Source organism: Gopherus evgoodei, chromosome 7, assembly GCF_007399415.2.
Source record: "Gopherus evgoodei ecotype Sinaloan lineage chromosome 7, rGopEvg1_v1.p, whole genome shotgun sequence".
NCBI classification, from domain to species: domain Eukaryota; kingdom Metazoa; phylum Chordata; order Testudines; family Testudinidae; genus Gopherus; species Gopherus evgoodei.
This window is the reverse complement of record NC_044328.1, coordinates 88,456,922-88,474,089: the sequence shown is the minus strand read 5'-3', so window position 1 is coordinate 88,474,089 and position 17,168 is coordinate 88,456,922. Positions and strand designations below refer to the sequence as shown.

At 44.1% G+C, this 17,168-nt stretch overlaps 1 protein-coding gene across 7 annotated transcripts in view; it reads left to right on the top strand.

The window, feature by feature from the left end:
• Positions 1 to 17,168, top strand: part of PFKFB4 (6-phosphofructo-2-kinase/fructose-2,6-biphosphatase 4) — a 116,857-nt gene that overhangs the window by 43,405 nt on the left and 56,284 nt on the right. Inside the window, exon 1 of one of the 7 annotated variants that reach the window (XM_030570204.1) lies at positions 13,739 to 13,902. The exons of 5 other annotated variants lie outside the window; for them this stretch is intronic. In XM_030570204.1, the coding sequence (XP_030426064.1) occupies positions 13,800 to 13,902 (103 nt within the window). In that variant the 5' untranslated portion in view covers positions 13,739 to 13,799. Of the gene's footprint in view, positions 1 to 13,738; positions 13,903 to 14,821; positions 14,850 to 17,168 lie in introns of those variants that run through there. One more of the 7 variants, XM_030570207.1, reaches the window with a different exon arrangement.

Here is a 17,168-nt window from a genome sequence, read left to right as displayed (position 1 = left end):
TCACAGGACTGCTTCTTAAGTGGTGTGTGCTTAAAAAAGGGCTTTAAAAAGGAACTGTCCCGGACAAAACGGGATGTATGGTCACCCTATGTATCTTTCATATTTTTCTAATCTTTGTTGCTTCTGCAAAATATAAAATATCAAGTGACACTATCTAAGAATAGATAGATGCTCTCACTGAGAAGGGAATGTAAAGAGGGGCACTGATCTGTTATCTTTTGTCATATACTTTACTGTCAGGTGTATAGCAGATAAAAACCCTGCATCAGTGAAGCTTCAGATTGACTTGTTCATGCTTTTCTTAATAAAGGGAAGAAAAATCATAAGGGCATGTTTACGCAAGCACTTAATGTGCTTGAAGTTGGGGTCTACATCTACAGCGCGATAGCCTGCTGCACACTAACTGACCATGTGGACCCTGCTGCTGTGCACTGAAAGTTCCTTAGTGCACACTGATGTACTGTGATATAGCTCAAATTTAATTGTTAATCATTGGTGTGGCTGAAATCAGAATTCTGAACCTAAAGGGAGCTTCTGCTATGACATGATTTAAAAAAAATAAATCTTTTTAACTAGCTTGGAAAAACAAAACAATGAGAATGTGGAAACGATGTTCAACTCTTAAACCTATTGCATAAAATTAATGCTGGCTGGCCTATAGTGAGAATAAGTGGTTCAGCTTGTGTACTATACTTGCCTCCCAGAGGTATTGTAGTGATAGATTAGTATGAGTTTGTACCTTGCTTTGAGAATGTATATTTCTATGAGTGTTGCATATTTAAAATGCACCACTTCTTGGCAGGGGTGGCTCTAGGTATTTTGCTGCCCCAAGCACTGCAGACAGGCTGCCTTCGGCCGCTTGCCTGCGGGAGATCCCCGGTCCTGCGGATTCAGTGGCATGCCTGTGGGAGGTCCATCGAAGCCACAGGACCAGCGGATTGTCTGCAGGCAAGCCGCCAAAGGCAACCTGCCCTGCCACCCTCGTGGCGACTGACAGAGCGCCCCCTGTGGCCTGCCGCCCCAGGCACGTGCTTAGCGTGCTGGTGCCTGGAGCTGCCCCTGCTTCTTGGAATGTTTGCCATCTTGAAAGCATGGCCAACTTCATAAACTACATTCTTTAAAATGTAGGAGACAACTGTGCAATTTCAGACAAATCTTGATCTTCAAAAATGAAACAAAAAGAAAAATAAGTTTTTTGTGCTGATATTTCTTTCTTTCCATGTTTCCTCTCCCCATCTTCCAGGTTGTAAAGAGAGCTTTCTCCTGCTCTGTTGAGGGGGAAAAAGGTAGATCTTTTCAGAATAGGATTGGGCACTGTAAGGTTATAGCAGCATCAGAATGGAATGCTTCAGTTGCTGTGATCTTTAGAACTTGGAGCAGGGGATGCTTCCATCCCTGATGCATGTGAATTTGGGGTACTGAGTAGCTTAAACCCTTTCTTTATAAGACCTTTAGGAGGAGAGAGATACCCACAACAAGCCCTAGGTACAGGTACCTCTAAGAAAGATACCCCTAGAAAGAGTTGGACATGTTACACCTTATGGTCATTTCCCCCTGCAAATGTCAGAAAACAGTTGGCACCCCCTACACTTTGTATATCTATCTAGATATCTAAGATGCATCTTTTATTGTGATTTTTTTTAAGTGCTAGCTTACCCACGAAAGCCTGTCCTAGGCCTTAGCTGCAAAAATCAGAGGCACTGAAATATTCTAGCATAGTGCTGCAGTAACTCCACGTCCTTTTCTTTGGTGATTACTGTCCTATGTGATCAACAGAGCAGGACAAATCATATGTCACATGAATATGGAGCACTTGAGAATAAAATCTGCCTTGTAATTTTTTCTCAGAAAAACAAGATTACCCTTTATTTTATAGGGCTGTCCCAAATTTTAAGTGTGAGGTTTTGGGTTTAAAAACCATTTGAATGGTGGCAAGCATGCCTTCTAAATGCTGGGCAGGGTAAATAAGAAAACTACAGTTTAAGAATATTCCTTGAGTTACTTTACTAATTACTGAAAATGTTTTGAATGCATAGCCCACTACCTTACAGAACAGTTTGTTCATGAAGAAGGAGGGAAGAAGAGGTACTGAAATAACTTGAGATCTACTGGTGAAAAGCACTATATAAGAGCGAGGTATTGTTGTGACATTTTTTTTTATTTTAAAGTAAATTGATACAGATTTTGTTGCCCTTTACACTATTGATTATGGTGTCTCATCCCTTTCCCCCTGCTCTCATTCTCTTTCCCAGCTTCTTTATTCTTTCTAGCTCAGATTCTCCATGAAAATAGGCTGAGCTAAAAACAGGGTGTGCTGGTTGTTTAAAATAGTTTTGCCTTTTCAATGCACTCAACTTGGGCCATGTTCTGGTACCATATAGAGGACCCCTGCGCCTGAACCAGAGACCTATTGACTTCAGTAGGGTTCCTCCCATGCCCCACAGGATATGGGGTATGTAGTGATGTTTCCTATGTTGTTGGAGAAAGGTGTTCCATCTTCAGTTTTTTTTGAGGTGTGTTAATGATTTGTTGTATTGTGCTGGAACACTTGAATTTGTGTGCCTCAAGGAAATATTAATTTATCGCTTCCAGTTGTTTCAAAGCCTTTATTTTAAAATCCTATTTAGATGTGAAGCATAAAGCATGTTTTTGGATGCCTGCTTATCCTTTGGCCCTGTCATAAACAGATAGCTAAGGGTTAATGTCTCTTTCACCTGAAGCACCTGACCAGAGGACCAATCAGGAAACCGGATTTTTTCAACTTTGGGTGGAGGGAATTTTGTGTCTGAGGTCTTTGTTTTCTGGCTGCCTGCTTTCTCTGAGCTTTGGAGAAGTAGTTTCTACTTTCTAGTCTTCTGTTTCTAAAGTAAGGACAAAGAGATCAGATAGTAAGTTATATGGTTTCTTTTCTTTGGTATTTGCATGAATATAAGTGCTGGAGTGCTTTGATTTGTATTCTTTTTGAATAAGGCTGTTTATTCAATATTCTTTTAAGCAATCGACCCTGTATTTTGTCACCTTAATACAGAGAGACCATTTGTATGTATTTTTTCTTTCTTTTTTATATAAAGCTTTCTTTTAAGACCTGTTGGAGTTTTTCTTTACTTCAGGGAAATTGAGTCTGTACTCGCCAGGGAATTGGTGGGAGGAAGAAATCAGGGGGGAGATCTGTGTGTGTTGGATTTGCTAGCCTGATTTTGCATTCCCTCTGGGTGAAGAGGAAAGTGCTTTTGTTTCCAGGACTGGAACGGAGAGGGGGAGTCACTCTGTTTGGATTCACAGAGCTTGTGTCTGTGTCTCTCTCCAGGAGCACCTGGAGGGGGGAAGGGAAAAAGGATTATTTCCCTTTGTTGTGAGACTCAAGGGATTTGGGTCTTGGGGTCCCCAGGGAAGGTTTTTCCGGGGGACCAGAGTGCCCCAAAACACTCTAATTTTTTGGGTGGTGGCAGCAAGTACCAGGTCCAAGCTGGTAACTAAGCTTGGAGGTTTTCATGCTAACCCCCATATTTTGGATGCTAAGGTCCAAATCTGGGACTAAGGTTATGACATGGTGTAGCAGCGGTTGGGATATAGACAGAATCCAGAAGCCAGTAGGAATATTATATTTTTCTCTTCTCTGCTAAAGGCTTTTTAGCAGAGAGAAACAGTTTGGTTTTAAAAGGGAACCAGAGAGAATTTTTTTTTCTGCTCTCTCTGGCAGTTTGTGGCTTGCATGTTAAGCAAGAAATCATTAAGGTGCTATTAAGAGCTTTTGTCACACAATAGCACTCCCATTGAGTGCTATTGTGTGACAAAAGACTCTTAATAGCACCTTATATATGCAAATAAAGTGCAAATAGCACCTTATATATGCAAATAAAGTGGTTTTTCAGGTTTACTTAACATTGAAGATTAGCTAAAGGCACTGTTGCTAGGCAGACTCCAGGAGGCAACAGAGCCTGCAGTTCAGAAGATAAACACCGGAGGGCACCCCAACCCAAGAAAACAGGAACCATGACTTCTAAGGCAAAAATTGAGGCCGAAGGACAAGTCAGAGAAGCTGAACACAGGCGACAACTGGAAATAAAACAAAAAGAGATGGAGATGAAAGAAAAGGAAGAAAGCATCAAACTGGCAGCCTTCCAAAGAGAACAGGCAGCCAAAGAGGCAGCACACAAAAGAAAACTAGAAGAGGAAGAGGTGGCCTACCGAAGGAAACAAGCAGAAGAAGAGTTGGCCCACCGCCGAGACATGGAAAAACACCAAAAAGAAATGGAAAAACACCAAAAAGAGAATGAAGAGAAGGAAAAACAGAGAAAACATGAACTGGAGTTGGCAAAAGCTGGGCTGCATATGCCAGCCAACCCTAACAACCCGGCGCCAATTATTGCTCCACAGCACAGGAAATTTCCCACCTACAAGGCAGGTGATGACACCGAGGCCTTCTTGGAAAATTTTGAAAGAGCCTGTCTTGGGTACAGCATCCCCGAAGACCAGTACATGGTAGAATTAAGGCCACAACTCAGTGGACCTTTAGCAGAGGTGGCAGCCGAAATGCCTAAGCAGCAAATGAATGACTATAAACTTTTCCAAACCAAGGCCAGATACAGAATGGGGATAACCCCAGATCATGCCCGTTGGCGCTTCAGAACCCAAAAGTGGAAACCAGAGGTGTCATTTCCCAAACACGCCTACTACATTGCAAAAAACTATGAGGCCTGGATAACAGGAACAACGTTCAAACCTTGGAAGAACTGCACCTCCTCATACAAATGGAGCAGTTCTTGATGGTGTTCCTGAAGACATCACACGGTACATACAGATGGAAAACCCAAAGATCTCGCTGAGGCGGGGGAGATTGGAGCCAAATGGATGGAACTGGCAGAAAGCAAGAAAGCTACTGTCAAGGGGAACGATTACCCCAGGGGGCACACAGACCATAAACCCTACAACCGAGGACAGCCAAAGACCCCACATACCACCCAAGTAAAGCCACAGACACCCTACCCTTCCACCTCACCAGTCTCCAGTAACTCACCTCGGCCCAGTGACCCATCAGATGGAAGATGCTTTAAGTGTAATGACATGGTACATATCAAGGCCAACTGTCCCAAGAACACCATGCGAGTGCAATTCATTACACCACCATCACACCAAAGATCCCCAGGCCCAGATGCCTCTCAAATACCCTTGGAGCGAAGGGAAAATTTGAGAGTGGGCGGAAAGAAGGTTACTGCGTGGAGAGACACGGGGGCACAAGTGTCAGCTATCCACCAATCCTTCGTAGACCCCAAATTCATCAACCCAAAGGCCAAAGTTACAATTTACCCCTTCATGTCACAGCTGTAGACTTGCCTACAGCTCAACTGCCTGTCCAGTACAAAGGCTGGTCAGGAATGTGGACTTTTGCAGTCTATGACAATTATCCTATCCCCATGCTACTGGGGGAAGACTTGGCCAACCAGGTGAGGCGGGCCAAGAGAGGGGGAATGGTTACACGTAGCCAAACCAGGCAAGCTTCCAGACCCATTCCTGTTCCTGAGCCGTCCACAGACGCCCCGTCTGTGTTACCAGAGACCCAGACAGAGGTAGTGGACCCGGATTCCATGCCTACCACTGAAACAGCCACAGCATCTCCAGGCCCGGAACTGGAGCAGCAACCAGCACCAGCAAGTGCAACCACATCTTCAAACTCAACGCCAGTGGGCGCCAGCGAGCCAGAACTGGCAGAAGCAAAAGACAGCCATACCCAAAAGGCTCAGCCAGAGCCTGAAATACCCTCAGGTGCACCAGCGGAGAGCGGTTCACCAGCAACGGAAACAACCCCTCACCTACATCGCTTCCAGAGGGACCAAGCCCAAGTCCACAGTCTGAGGAAGAACTGGTGACCCCAGCCTCAAGGGAACAGTTCCAGGCTGAGCAGGAAGCGGATGACAGCCTTCAGAAAGCTTGGGCGGCGGCACGGAGCACCCCACCGCCTCTCAGCTCTTCTAATCGATCCCGGTTGTTATAGACCAAGGACTTTTATACAAGGAAATTCTTTCTGGTGGACACCGGGAAGAATGGCAGCCGCAAAAAACAGTTGGTGGTTCCAACTAAGTACCGGGGGAAGCTCTTAAGCTTAGCCCATGATCATCCCAGTGGCCATGCTGGGGTGAATGGAACCAAGGACCGGTTGGGGAAGTCCTTCCACTGGGAGGGGATGGGCAAGGATGTTGCCAAGTATGTCCGGTCTTGTGAGGTAGGCCAAAGAGTGGGAAACCCTCAAGACCAGGTCAAGGCCCCTCTCCAGCCACTCCCCATAATTGAGGTCCCATTTCAGCGAGTAGCTGTGGATATTCTGGGCCCTTTCCCAAAAAGATGCCCAGAGGAAAGCAGTACGTACTGACTTTAGTGAACTTTGCTACCCGATGGCCAGAAGCAGTAGCTCTAGGCAACACCAGGGCTAACACTGTGTGCCTGGCCCTAACAGACATCTTTGCCAGGGTAGGTTGGCCCTCCGACATCCTTACAGATTCAAGGTCTAATTTCCTGGCAGGGACCATGGAAAAACTGTGGAAAACTCATGGGGTGAATCACTTGGTTGCCACCCCGTACCACCATCAAACCAATGGCCTGGTGGAAAGGTTCAATGGAACTTTGGGGACCATGATACGAAAATTCATCAACGAATTCTCCAATAATTGGGACCTAGTGTTGCAGCAGTACTGTTTGCCTACAGGTCTGTACCACGTCCCAGTTTAGGGTTTTCACCATTTGAACTTGTGTATGGTCACGAGGTTAAGGGACCATTACAGTTGGTGAAGCAGCAATGGGAGGGGTTTACGCCTTCTCCAGGAACTAACATTCTGGACTTGTAAGCAACCTACAAAGCACCCTCCGACACTCTTTAGCCCTTGCTAGAGAGAACCTAAAGGATGCTCAAGAAGAGCAAAAGGCCTGGTATGACAGACATGCCAGAGAACGTTCCTTCAAGGTAGGAGACCAGGTTATGGTCTTGAAGGCGCAACAGGCCCATAAGATGGAAGCATCATGGGAAGGGCCATTCACGGTCCAAGAGCGCCTGGGAACTGTAAACTACCTCATAGCATTTCCCAATTCCTCACTAAAGCCTAAAGTGTACCATGTTAATTCTCTCAAGCCTTTTTATTCCAGAGACTTACAGGTTTGTCAGTTTTACAGTCCAGGGAGATGATGCTGAGTGGCCTGACGGTGTCTACTACGACGGGAAAAAAAGACGGTGGCGTGGAAGAGGTGAACCTCTCAACCACCCTGGAACGTCTGCAGCGGCGACAAATCAAGGAGCTGTGCACTAGCTTCGCCCCATTGTTCTCAGCCACCCCAGGACGGACTGAACGGGCATACCACTCCATTGATACAGGTAATGCTCACCCAATCAGAACCCCACCCTACCGGGTGTCTCCTCATGCCCAAGCTGCTATAGAACGGGAGATCCAGAACATGCTACAGATGGGTATAATCCGCTCATCTACCAGTGCATGGGCATCTCCATGGTTCTGGTACCCAAACCAGATGGGGAAATACGCTTTTGCGTGGACTACCGTAAGCTAAATGCGGTAACTCGTCCGGACAACTATCCAATGCCACGCACTGATGAGCTATTGGAGAAGTTGGGACGTGCCCAGTTCATCTCTACAATAGACTTAACCAAGGGGTACTGGCAAGTACCGCTAGATGAACCTGCCAAGGAGAGGTCAGCATTCGTCACCCATGCGGGGGTGTATGAATTCAATGTCCTTCCTTTCGGCCTTCGAAATGCACCCGCCACCTTCCAGAGGCTGGTAGATGGTCTACTAGCTGGACTGGGAGAATTTGCAGTTGCCTACCTCGATGATGTGGCCATTTTTTCAGACTCCTGGCCCGAACACCTACTACACCTGGAAAAGGTCTTTGAGCGCATCAGGCAGGCAGGACTAACTGTTAAGGCCAAAAAGTGTCAAATAGGCCAAAACAGAGTGACTTACCTGGGGCACCAGGTGGGTCGAGGAACCATAAACCCCCTACAGGCCAAGGTGGATGCTATCCAAAAGTGGCCTGTCCCACGGTCCAAGAAGCAGGTCCAATCCTTCTTAGGCTTGGCCGGATACTACAGGCGATTTGTACCACACTACAGCCAAATTGCTGCCCCACTGACCGACCTGACCAAAAAGACCCAGCCAAATGCAGTTAAGTTGACTGATGAGTGTCAAAAGGCCTTTACCCAGCTTAAGGTGATGCTCATGTCTGACCCTGTGCTCAGGGCCCCGGATTTTGACAAACCATTCCTAGTAACCACAGATGCATCTGAGCGTGGTATAGGAGCAGTGCTCATGCAGGAAGCAACAGATCACAACTTCTATCCTGTCGTGTTTCTCAGCAAGAAACTGTCTGAGAGGGAAAGACACTGGTCAGTCAGTGATGACAGGCCCTGTCACCAAAACTGCCGTTTGTTGATCCAAACAGTGATTGCATACACACTGCAAGGTGACTTTTGTCGGGGAAAATGCCTGGTTTTGGTGACAAAATACATCCTGCCTCACAAGAGATTTACGTCTTTTTCCTCTACTTTTCTGTCGACAAAGAGGAAGTGTAGACACCACGTTTCTTTTCATCACTATAATTGGCCTCCAGGAGGTGTCCCAGAATGCCCATTCTGACTGCTCTGGTTAGCAGTTTGAACTCCATTGTCCTGCAGACAGGTAAACAACCATCCGCCCCTCCCCCTTAGAAACCCTGGGAATTTTTAAAATTTCCATTTCCTGGTTCATCCTTTACCACCAAGCATCTCTATGTTTGTGTGTGCTTTTTCATGTGCAATAAAAGCAAACTTTTATAATGGTAAATCATCTTTATTTTTTTTCTACAAGGTGAGATTGCAGGCACTGTCAATACATGTACAGGCATTTTAATCACTTTAGTACGGGAATATATAAGGCCCCAAATGTCACCATTGCCCCCTAGGAAAATGACATATAATGTAACATTGAAGCAAAAGGCACTTTCAACTGTCATCTGGCACCTACTGAGCCTATTGTTGAACCACTCATTACTGCTGTCCAGGTGTCCCGTGTAAGGTTTCGTGAGCCATGGCTGTAAGGGGTACGCAGAGTCCCCTAGGAGCACTATTGGGATTTCAACACCCTCCACTGTAATCTTCTGGTTAGTAAGGAAAGTCCCTGTTTGCAGTTTTCTGTACAGGCCAGTGTTGCTGAAGATGCATGCATTGTGCACCTTCCCCGCACTCAACGTTGACGTCAGTGAAATGCCCACAGTGATCCACAAGTGCCTGCAACACCATGGAGAAATACCCCTTCCTGTTGATGTACATTGCAAGGTGGTCTGGTGCCAAAATTGGAATGTGCCATCTATCACCCTTCCACTGTTAGGGAAACCCATTTCTGCAAAGCTGTCCACTATTTCACGCACATTTCCGAGCGTTGCAGTTTTTCATAGCAGGATGTAATTTATTGCCCTGCAAACTTGTATTAATGCAGCCCCAATGGTCGATTTCCCCACTCCAAATTCATTCATGACCAACCGGTAGCAGTCTGGAGTTGCCAGCTTCCACACAGCAATTGCTACATGCTTCTCCACTGAGGGGGGGAGCTCTCATTCTGGTGCCTTGTGCCACAGATCTGGGGTGAGCTCCGCACACAGATCCACAAAGGTGGCTTTCTGCATCCGAAAGTTCTGTAGCCACTGCTCATCATCCCACACTTGCATAATGATATGATCCTACCATTCAGCGCTTGTTTCATGAGCCCAAACACGATGGTCTACCCTATGCACCTGCTCTGTGAATGCCAAAAGCAGTCTAAAGTTGCTCCATTTACAAATGTAGGTGGCTAAAGATTTTGATAGGTTCCTGCTGGGGTTTTCAAAAGTGCACTCACCTACATGCACCTTTTAGTCACCTAAATATACCTTTGTAAATCTAGCCCTTTTGTCACTAAAACAAGCTGTGTCTCTGGATGCATTTGTGGAGCAAATCTGTTGAGGGGAAGGTGTTACTCTTCCATAGTCAGTTTTCAGAGATGAATTGCAAAGGACTGGGGGAGAAATTGACTTTTTGCTATTTCATACTTTTAAGTGTCCAGAAGGCCTGAAAAACAGGTGTGTTTTTTATTTGTAAGTAAAAATATTATTTCTGCTTATTTTAGTCTTGGAGATATCAGGAATGTCAAATCTGGACATGCTTGGCTTTACTGGAGGACTATTTGTCAGTTTTGGAGGATGTGTATTGTGAGATTTTGCACATCGGTTGAAGGGGTGAGGTGCGGAATCTTTCACAAAGATGAATATTTTTTTCCAAAATGTTGATTACTCACTGGAATTAAATGGATATTAACAAATAAATTAAGAGTTTTGAGCAGTATAAAAATTTGTTTCTCTCTCAGTTGCTCAGCTTTAAGTTTATTGACTCTTGTGACATATTTTAACTCATTCTCCCATTGCTATCAAGTCTCCTGGATAGACAAGATCAAGGACAAATGTTAAAGAAAATTTCAGGGAGGGAATGATACTGAATGCTATGGACCTGCAGGGAAACACTAAACACTAAAGGAGAAATGAGATGGAAGGGGAGAGAGAAACTAAGCAAATGGAAGTGCTGAGGGGAGAGAGGAGAAATATTCAGTGTTGCCAACTCTTGCAGTTGTATCCTGGGTCTTGTGATATATAGTGTTTTTCGTACAACCCCGGTTTTGTGGTTATGTGTGAATCTCAGCTTTCATTTAAAAAAGTAAGTTTCCAGCCTTTGTGGTTATGAAGAAAAGCTTGAAAACACAATCCCTAAAGGCTCAAAACCCATAAAGCAAATGAAAAGAGCCCACCATTTATTTTTATTTTTAAATCTCATAATTTTTAAGTCAGTCTCATAACATTTGAACACTTATTGAAAATAGAAAAGGTTAAAATGATTTAATGAATATTTAATGCATTTTATTGAATGTAGATTATTATAAGTGAAAGAATTTTGAATGTGTCTTATTTACTGTCATGTCCTAAACTGTTTGAAATATTTAAGTTTCAAATGCTGAAGATGCTTGGGTACTAGGGTGATTAGCACCAGTATAAGAACCTTGATAGATGTTTGTTTGGACACAACTGTATTCGCTTGATTTTTGTGCCCAATTGTGTGACCTTACATTTTACCCAAAATGTAAAGTTTTATGAAAACAATGTGTATTAAAACTTAAATGTGTAATGTCCCTTTTAAAGACTAACATCTTGGTATGATTTTAGCCTTTAGTGTAGAAGATGACATTCACATATTTGAAGAAATATGGATAAGAAATAACTTCATTACTGTTTTAGTATTGTATACTGCAGATGTGCAGTATTTTTAATATGGTTTTAAAGAATATTCTGAGGTACAGAGCTTGATAAATAGTCTAACAGTTTGATTGCACTTACAAGTCCGTCTGCAGAAAATGAGAACACCTCTGTGTTTGTGTATAACATTTTGTGTATTGTTAATGGCTGCAGTACAATGCAATCTTATTTTTTAATTGAGTACTGTCTGCTGTGTAACTACAAATTACCATATTATTATTTAGAGTACAGAAAGTAATTTTGTGTTCGTATCTTTATCCCTTTAGTGCAAGGCTGCTGGAACAATTTGTACAGTGGGGGTGCTGAGAGCCATTGAATCAAACTGTAAATGCTGTATATAATGGAAACCACATCAAGCAACAGCAGCCACTATGCTTTAGTGTTCAAGCCTTCTTTTCCTTTGGGTAGTGTGTGTGAGGGAGAGGGAGGTTTGGATGAAAGATGCTACATTAAAATGTATTATATTTATTGCCTCTTCAGCCCGGGTCAGCCTCAGGACAGCATGAGGCTGTGATAATGGAGTAATAAGGAGCATTAAACTGTAACAAAAGCCTCCTGCCTAGAATCAAATTTTATATGTAGTGTAATTGAAATATATTACCCCCTCAGAAGCAAGCAGAAAGTTGTATGCAAATATTTTTTTAATTGGCCATTTAATCTTAGAATAAATCCCAGTTGCTAAAGGGGTCATGTTGAATCCTTGTTTGTGAGCTTCAAAAAGAAGCTGTGGAGTCCTCGAAAATAAGCAGTTGGACTCTTTTTAAGGAGGAGCCATATCTGATATAACTATGGCCAAACAATGTTTAGCAGTTGATATAGGCAGGCCAAACTGTGCTCCAGAAAAGAGCGAAGTGTGGTTGCCATCTCCTTGTGCATCAGGAATCAAATAAACCTTGTCCCTCTTTATGCCAGCAGTAAAGGTCATTTACAGTATAGGGGTAGCTCATGGCAGAAGAGGCATGTTTGGAATAGAGGTTCAAACCTGGCTCATTTTCCAGAACAGGTGGAAGGAGGAAAGGCTAACAGATGTGTATCCTCACCAGCATAATCAATGTAAACAACTGTGGTGGAGAATTAGCTCTTGACTAGCCCTGGAATAACTTGCTCCTTCCTCCCTTACCCAAGGTATAAAAAATTGTTGCCTACTTTTTTTTAAAACGGAGTGGAGGTTTTCAGTGCCTCCATTTCTGGATGTCCAGTTTGAGACACATTTAAGAAGCTTGATTATTCAGAAAGTGTGGAGTACCTACCTTGGAAATCTTTGTGGAGAGTTTCCCCTGCAAACTGCAGAAATATATATAGCACTATAGAGACACTCTGGTCAAATTTATATAGGAGGGGTCAGCAACCTTTGGCATGCGGCCCTCCAGGGTAAGCATTCTGGTGAGCCGGGCCAGTTTGTTTACCTGCTGCGTCCACAGATCAGCAGCTCCCACTGGCCGCAGTTCGCCATCCCAGGCCAATGGGGGCGGTGGAAAGCGGTGGCCAGCATATCCTTCAGCCCGCGCTGTTTCCCACTGCCCCCATTGGCCTGGAGCGGCGAACTGCGGCCAGTGGGAGCCACGATTGGCTGAACCTGCGGATGCGGCAGGTAAACAGACCAGCCCAGCCTGCCAGGGTGCTTACCTGGCGACTATGCATCAAAGGTTGCTGACCCGTTATATAGCATAATAGGGGATGTCTGGTCAAATTCAGCCAACAGTTTAGGCAGTGTAAGATTAAGCTCCAACAATTTCTCAAGGCTTCCTCATATTATAGAAAACTGCACTGAGTTGACTACATAGATGTAGTCTGGTCGACACCTAGTGTAGATTTATTGTCAGCCTGTACACCTGAAGTAAAATTAGAGATTCCTGTACAGTCTCTGTTTTTTAAAATATTTATTTATTTGCATGGTTAACCAAGGTAAGTGATTTTAGCACAGGCATCGGAAGCAGTAAACAGCAAAAGGATTGCAAAAGACACTGACGTTTCTGTAGGTTGAGCAGTAGGTTTTATTTATTTATTTGACCCAATGATACATTTAAAAAAAAGGGGGGGCGGTGCTATATGATTGAGACTATTTTTTGAGAGGGTTTGCTCACTTGGAACCATTGTAAGTGCCGCAACAAAGAACTCTGGTTTCTCTCGGCCTCCCATCTGTCCCAGAGGCATGCGAACTGAATGGGCAGTAGGGCGCTTCCAGTCCCCCCACCGTGTGCGTCGGTGGGTAGCCCCGGCTTGTGGGTGCTCCGGAGCTAGCCGCCCCTCCCTGGTGCAAGGCTCCGGGGCGGGGTGTTGTACGGTGCCCCCACGCCTCACCTGCCCTGTTCGAGTCCGGCACTAGAGGCGCATTAGCTCAGTCTCTGCTCGGCTCCTTGTTCCGGGCTTCTGTGAGCCGAGGAGGCGGAGCTGCAGCTACACCCCGCCCGTTGCCGCTCAGAGCACCCGGCTTTTCCGTGGCAGCCGCCGCTACTACTGCCGGCGGATCCGGGCCCCATGCGAGGATGGCGGCGTCGCCGGCCCGGGAGCTCACGCAGAACCCACTGCAGAAGATCTGGGAGCCCTACAACAATGGGCTCCCGGCCAAGCACAGCGCCCAGCGCGGGGGTGAGCACTCGGCGGGGAGTGAGCGAGCTGCGTTACAACCAGGAACAGGAGAAACAAAGGGATCGGGGGAGCTGAGACACAGGGGTTGAGGGTTCAGCAGATGGATAGGGGATTGGGCAAGCAGGATAGAGTCTGGGGGAGGTGTAGTGCTGGTTGTATGCAGCAGAAAGGCAGGAGAGGGAACAGCTTACCTAGGGGATGTGAGTGTGTAAAAGATAATATGTAGCAGTACGGGATTTACGGTAGCAGGGACTGAGACACCTTGGGGGAGAAGTGCATGTTTTTTGGGAGGCAAAATAGAAGGGGACTGTGCAAGATGAGACTCGTCATAGGAGACAATGGAGGAGGTCATGTTTAGGGTAGAAATCGGGGGGAAGGGACAACACTGTCTCGGGCAAATCTGGAGTTGGGGCAATGCAGGTGAAGTGGTAATAGATGGAGATAGAATTGGTGGGTCATGGGAGATGCAAAGAACTTGATGAAGAAATTGGATGGGGAGGATGCATAGAAGTGAGGTGATGGAATTGAGGGGCAGAACAAGACCTGCTCTGAAGATAAGATTGGAGGAGGAGTGCAAGAATTGTGAATATATGGGCCACAGGGCTAGCGTGGGTTAGGTGCTTGGGGAAGGGGGACAACACAGGAGTTGTTTTGAGCAAGTGATTTGGCAGTGGAGGCAGAGCAGGAGTTAAAATGTATGGATTGGGAGACATTGCCAGAAGTGTGTGTGTGTGTGGGGGGGGGGGGTATAATTTCGATGGTGAGGGACAGTGTGGCATGATCTTCAAGTTTCTTCTTGTAAGCTACACTTGGCACATTGAGAAATGGAGAAAAATTTCTGATTCCTGTAATTTTTCTTCTTTTAGGAAGCATAAGATGATTCATCTGGAAGTTCTCTCTGTTTTGTGATATGGATATTTCCTTGAGGTGAAGTTGTGGGGCTTGAGGTAGAAATCTAGAGTCTGAAGGGAAATGCAACTTGACCTTTGAGTAAAGCCCTCTCTGAGTTGCTTGGAACCTCTTGTACTTTGCACATTTTGCTATGCTAGTGCTTATAGAATCACTAAATAAATCTGAATGACAGAGATGTCTCATGCCTTTTACATTTTAAGAACATTTGGTTGGCTTTGGAATTCTACAGCTCGCACTAAGGTCGCATCTATTCTAGAAAAACTAGTTTGTTGTGCGACTTGGTTACAACATGATAGGCCTTGTCAACTATTGATCTTGTGTAGATGGGACCAAACTGGATTCCAGAACCTTTCTGTAAATTTGAACTTCATGTGTCTTCTGCAGCATGACTTGGTAACTCAGTTAAAATTTGGTTTGGTTCCATCTACACTTGCAAGACTGAACCATACATGGTACTACCATGTTACAGTGTGGCAGTTTTAATAATATAGGCCAGATATAAACAGTTTGTATTTAAAACATACAAAACCCCCTGTGAGGTCTCTCTTCCAAAAATACTGTAAATGAATGCTGACTGGAAAGTCATTTTAGTGGTGTTGGTTTCTTTTACTGCATATTAACCAAGTAAAGTTAAGATGTTAAGAAAATTAATATTCTTATAGCGACTAGTGGATCTCAGTAGCCCTGAGACAGGAACATGAATGGTAAAAGGACCTTCCTCTCATGTGAAACCCTTTCCCCTTTCTGCTGGACTGCAGTAAATCCTTTTGGTTTCCCTTTTAGTTCCTTTCTGTTTAACTTACTCATTGTATTGCCATATCATAAATCATTTCTAGCTCGGCACAGGATTTATCTCTTTTTACAAGGCTGTAGCTAAGGCTGCGTGGAGGATTTATTTGCATCAAAAACAGATCTGTTAAATAACAAGTGTCTACATTTTCACCTGATGTGGTTTTGTTCATTTGTTTGTTTTAACTGCAAGATGTCTTAAAACAGTGGGCTGAGCTCAGACCTGGTATAAGCAGATCTGATTCTATGAAGTTAATGGAGTTACACCTCATTGGGCCAAAGCTCAGTTTGGCCCAAGGAGTTTAACTACATGTTTCAGGTGCTTTTAGATGATTCTAAATTAGTTAATTTTTTTAAATGAAATGTTTAACTAAGCCATCTGTTACATCACTTAATAGATTTTTTTTTTGAGGTCTAGCCAACCAAGTTATTGGGCATTAGGACTTATGGTTTCAGGTTTTGTAACGTTGTAGTCAATTTTGTAAGAGATTTCATCACAGAACTTTTGTCTCAGTTGAATTAAAACCCTGCCATGCTTAAGTCATGACAGCCTTATTCGGCCAAGTGTTTTCAATAGTATTGAATTCAGTAGTGGATGGACTGCAGTTATTGTTGACTTTTAAGGCAAATATCCACAATCATGTTTACATGATCTAAAGTATCACTTTGGTCCATCCATTAAAAAATGCTCCTAAAGATTGATTTGTCAGATAGACTATGAAACTAATTTTTGCATATGAATTAGTTCATTCAATTAAAACAAATTGTGTAAGAGCAATAGAATATGAAGGAAGGCTGAAGGAATTGGGTTTGTTTAGTTTGGAAAAGAGAAGACTGAGAGGGGACCTGATAGCAGTTTTCAGGTATCTAAAGGGTGTCATCAGGAGGAGGGAGAAAACTTGTTCACCTTGGCCTCCAATGGTAGAACAAGAAGCAATGGACTTAAACTGCAGCAAGGGAGATTTAGGTTGGACATTAGGAAAAAGTTCCTAACTGTCAGGGTAGTTAAACACTGGAATAGATTGCCTAGGGAAGTTGTGGAATCTCCATCGCTGGAGATATTTAAGAGTAGGTTAGATAAATGTCTATCAGGGATGGTCTAGACAGTATTTGGTCCTGCCATGAGGGCAGGGGACTGGACTCGATGACCTCTCGAGGTCCCTTCCAGTCCTAGAGTCTATGAGTCTATGAGTCTATAATATGGAAAACTACTTAAAATATCAATTGCTACTGCAAGAAACACTTTGGAAGACTTACACAGTTACTTCAGTCAAACTTGTATCTGTTTTCAACAGATGATAATTTGTTACAGTGGCAGCTTTTAGATAGTTAAAATACTTCTTAAAAAGAAGACCTGAAGAAACTAAAATTTCATGTATACAATGGAAATGTGTATTAGAAATCAGTGAACTGATTATCTGCATGAATCTTCTCAAAAAAGGTAAGTGGCTTCTGATGGTTATAAATAACAAGTAACCAGCGTAGACTTGTGACTGTTGTTATTAGACTGTCCTGTTTCTTGGTAAAATTCTATAACTCTTTCACAGGCAAGGTCTATTTAAATA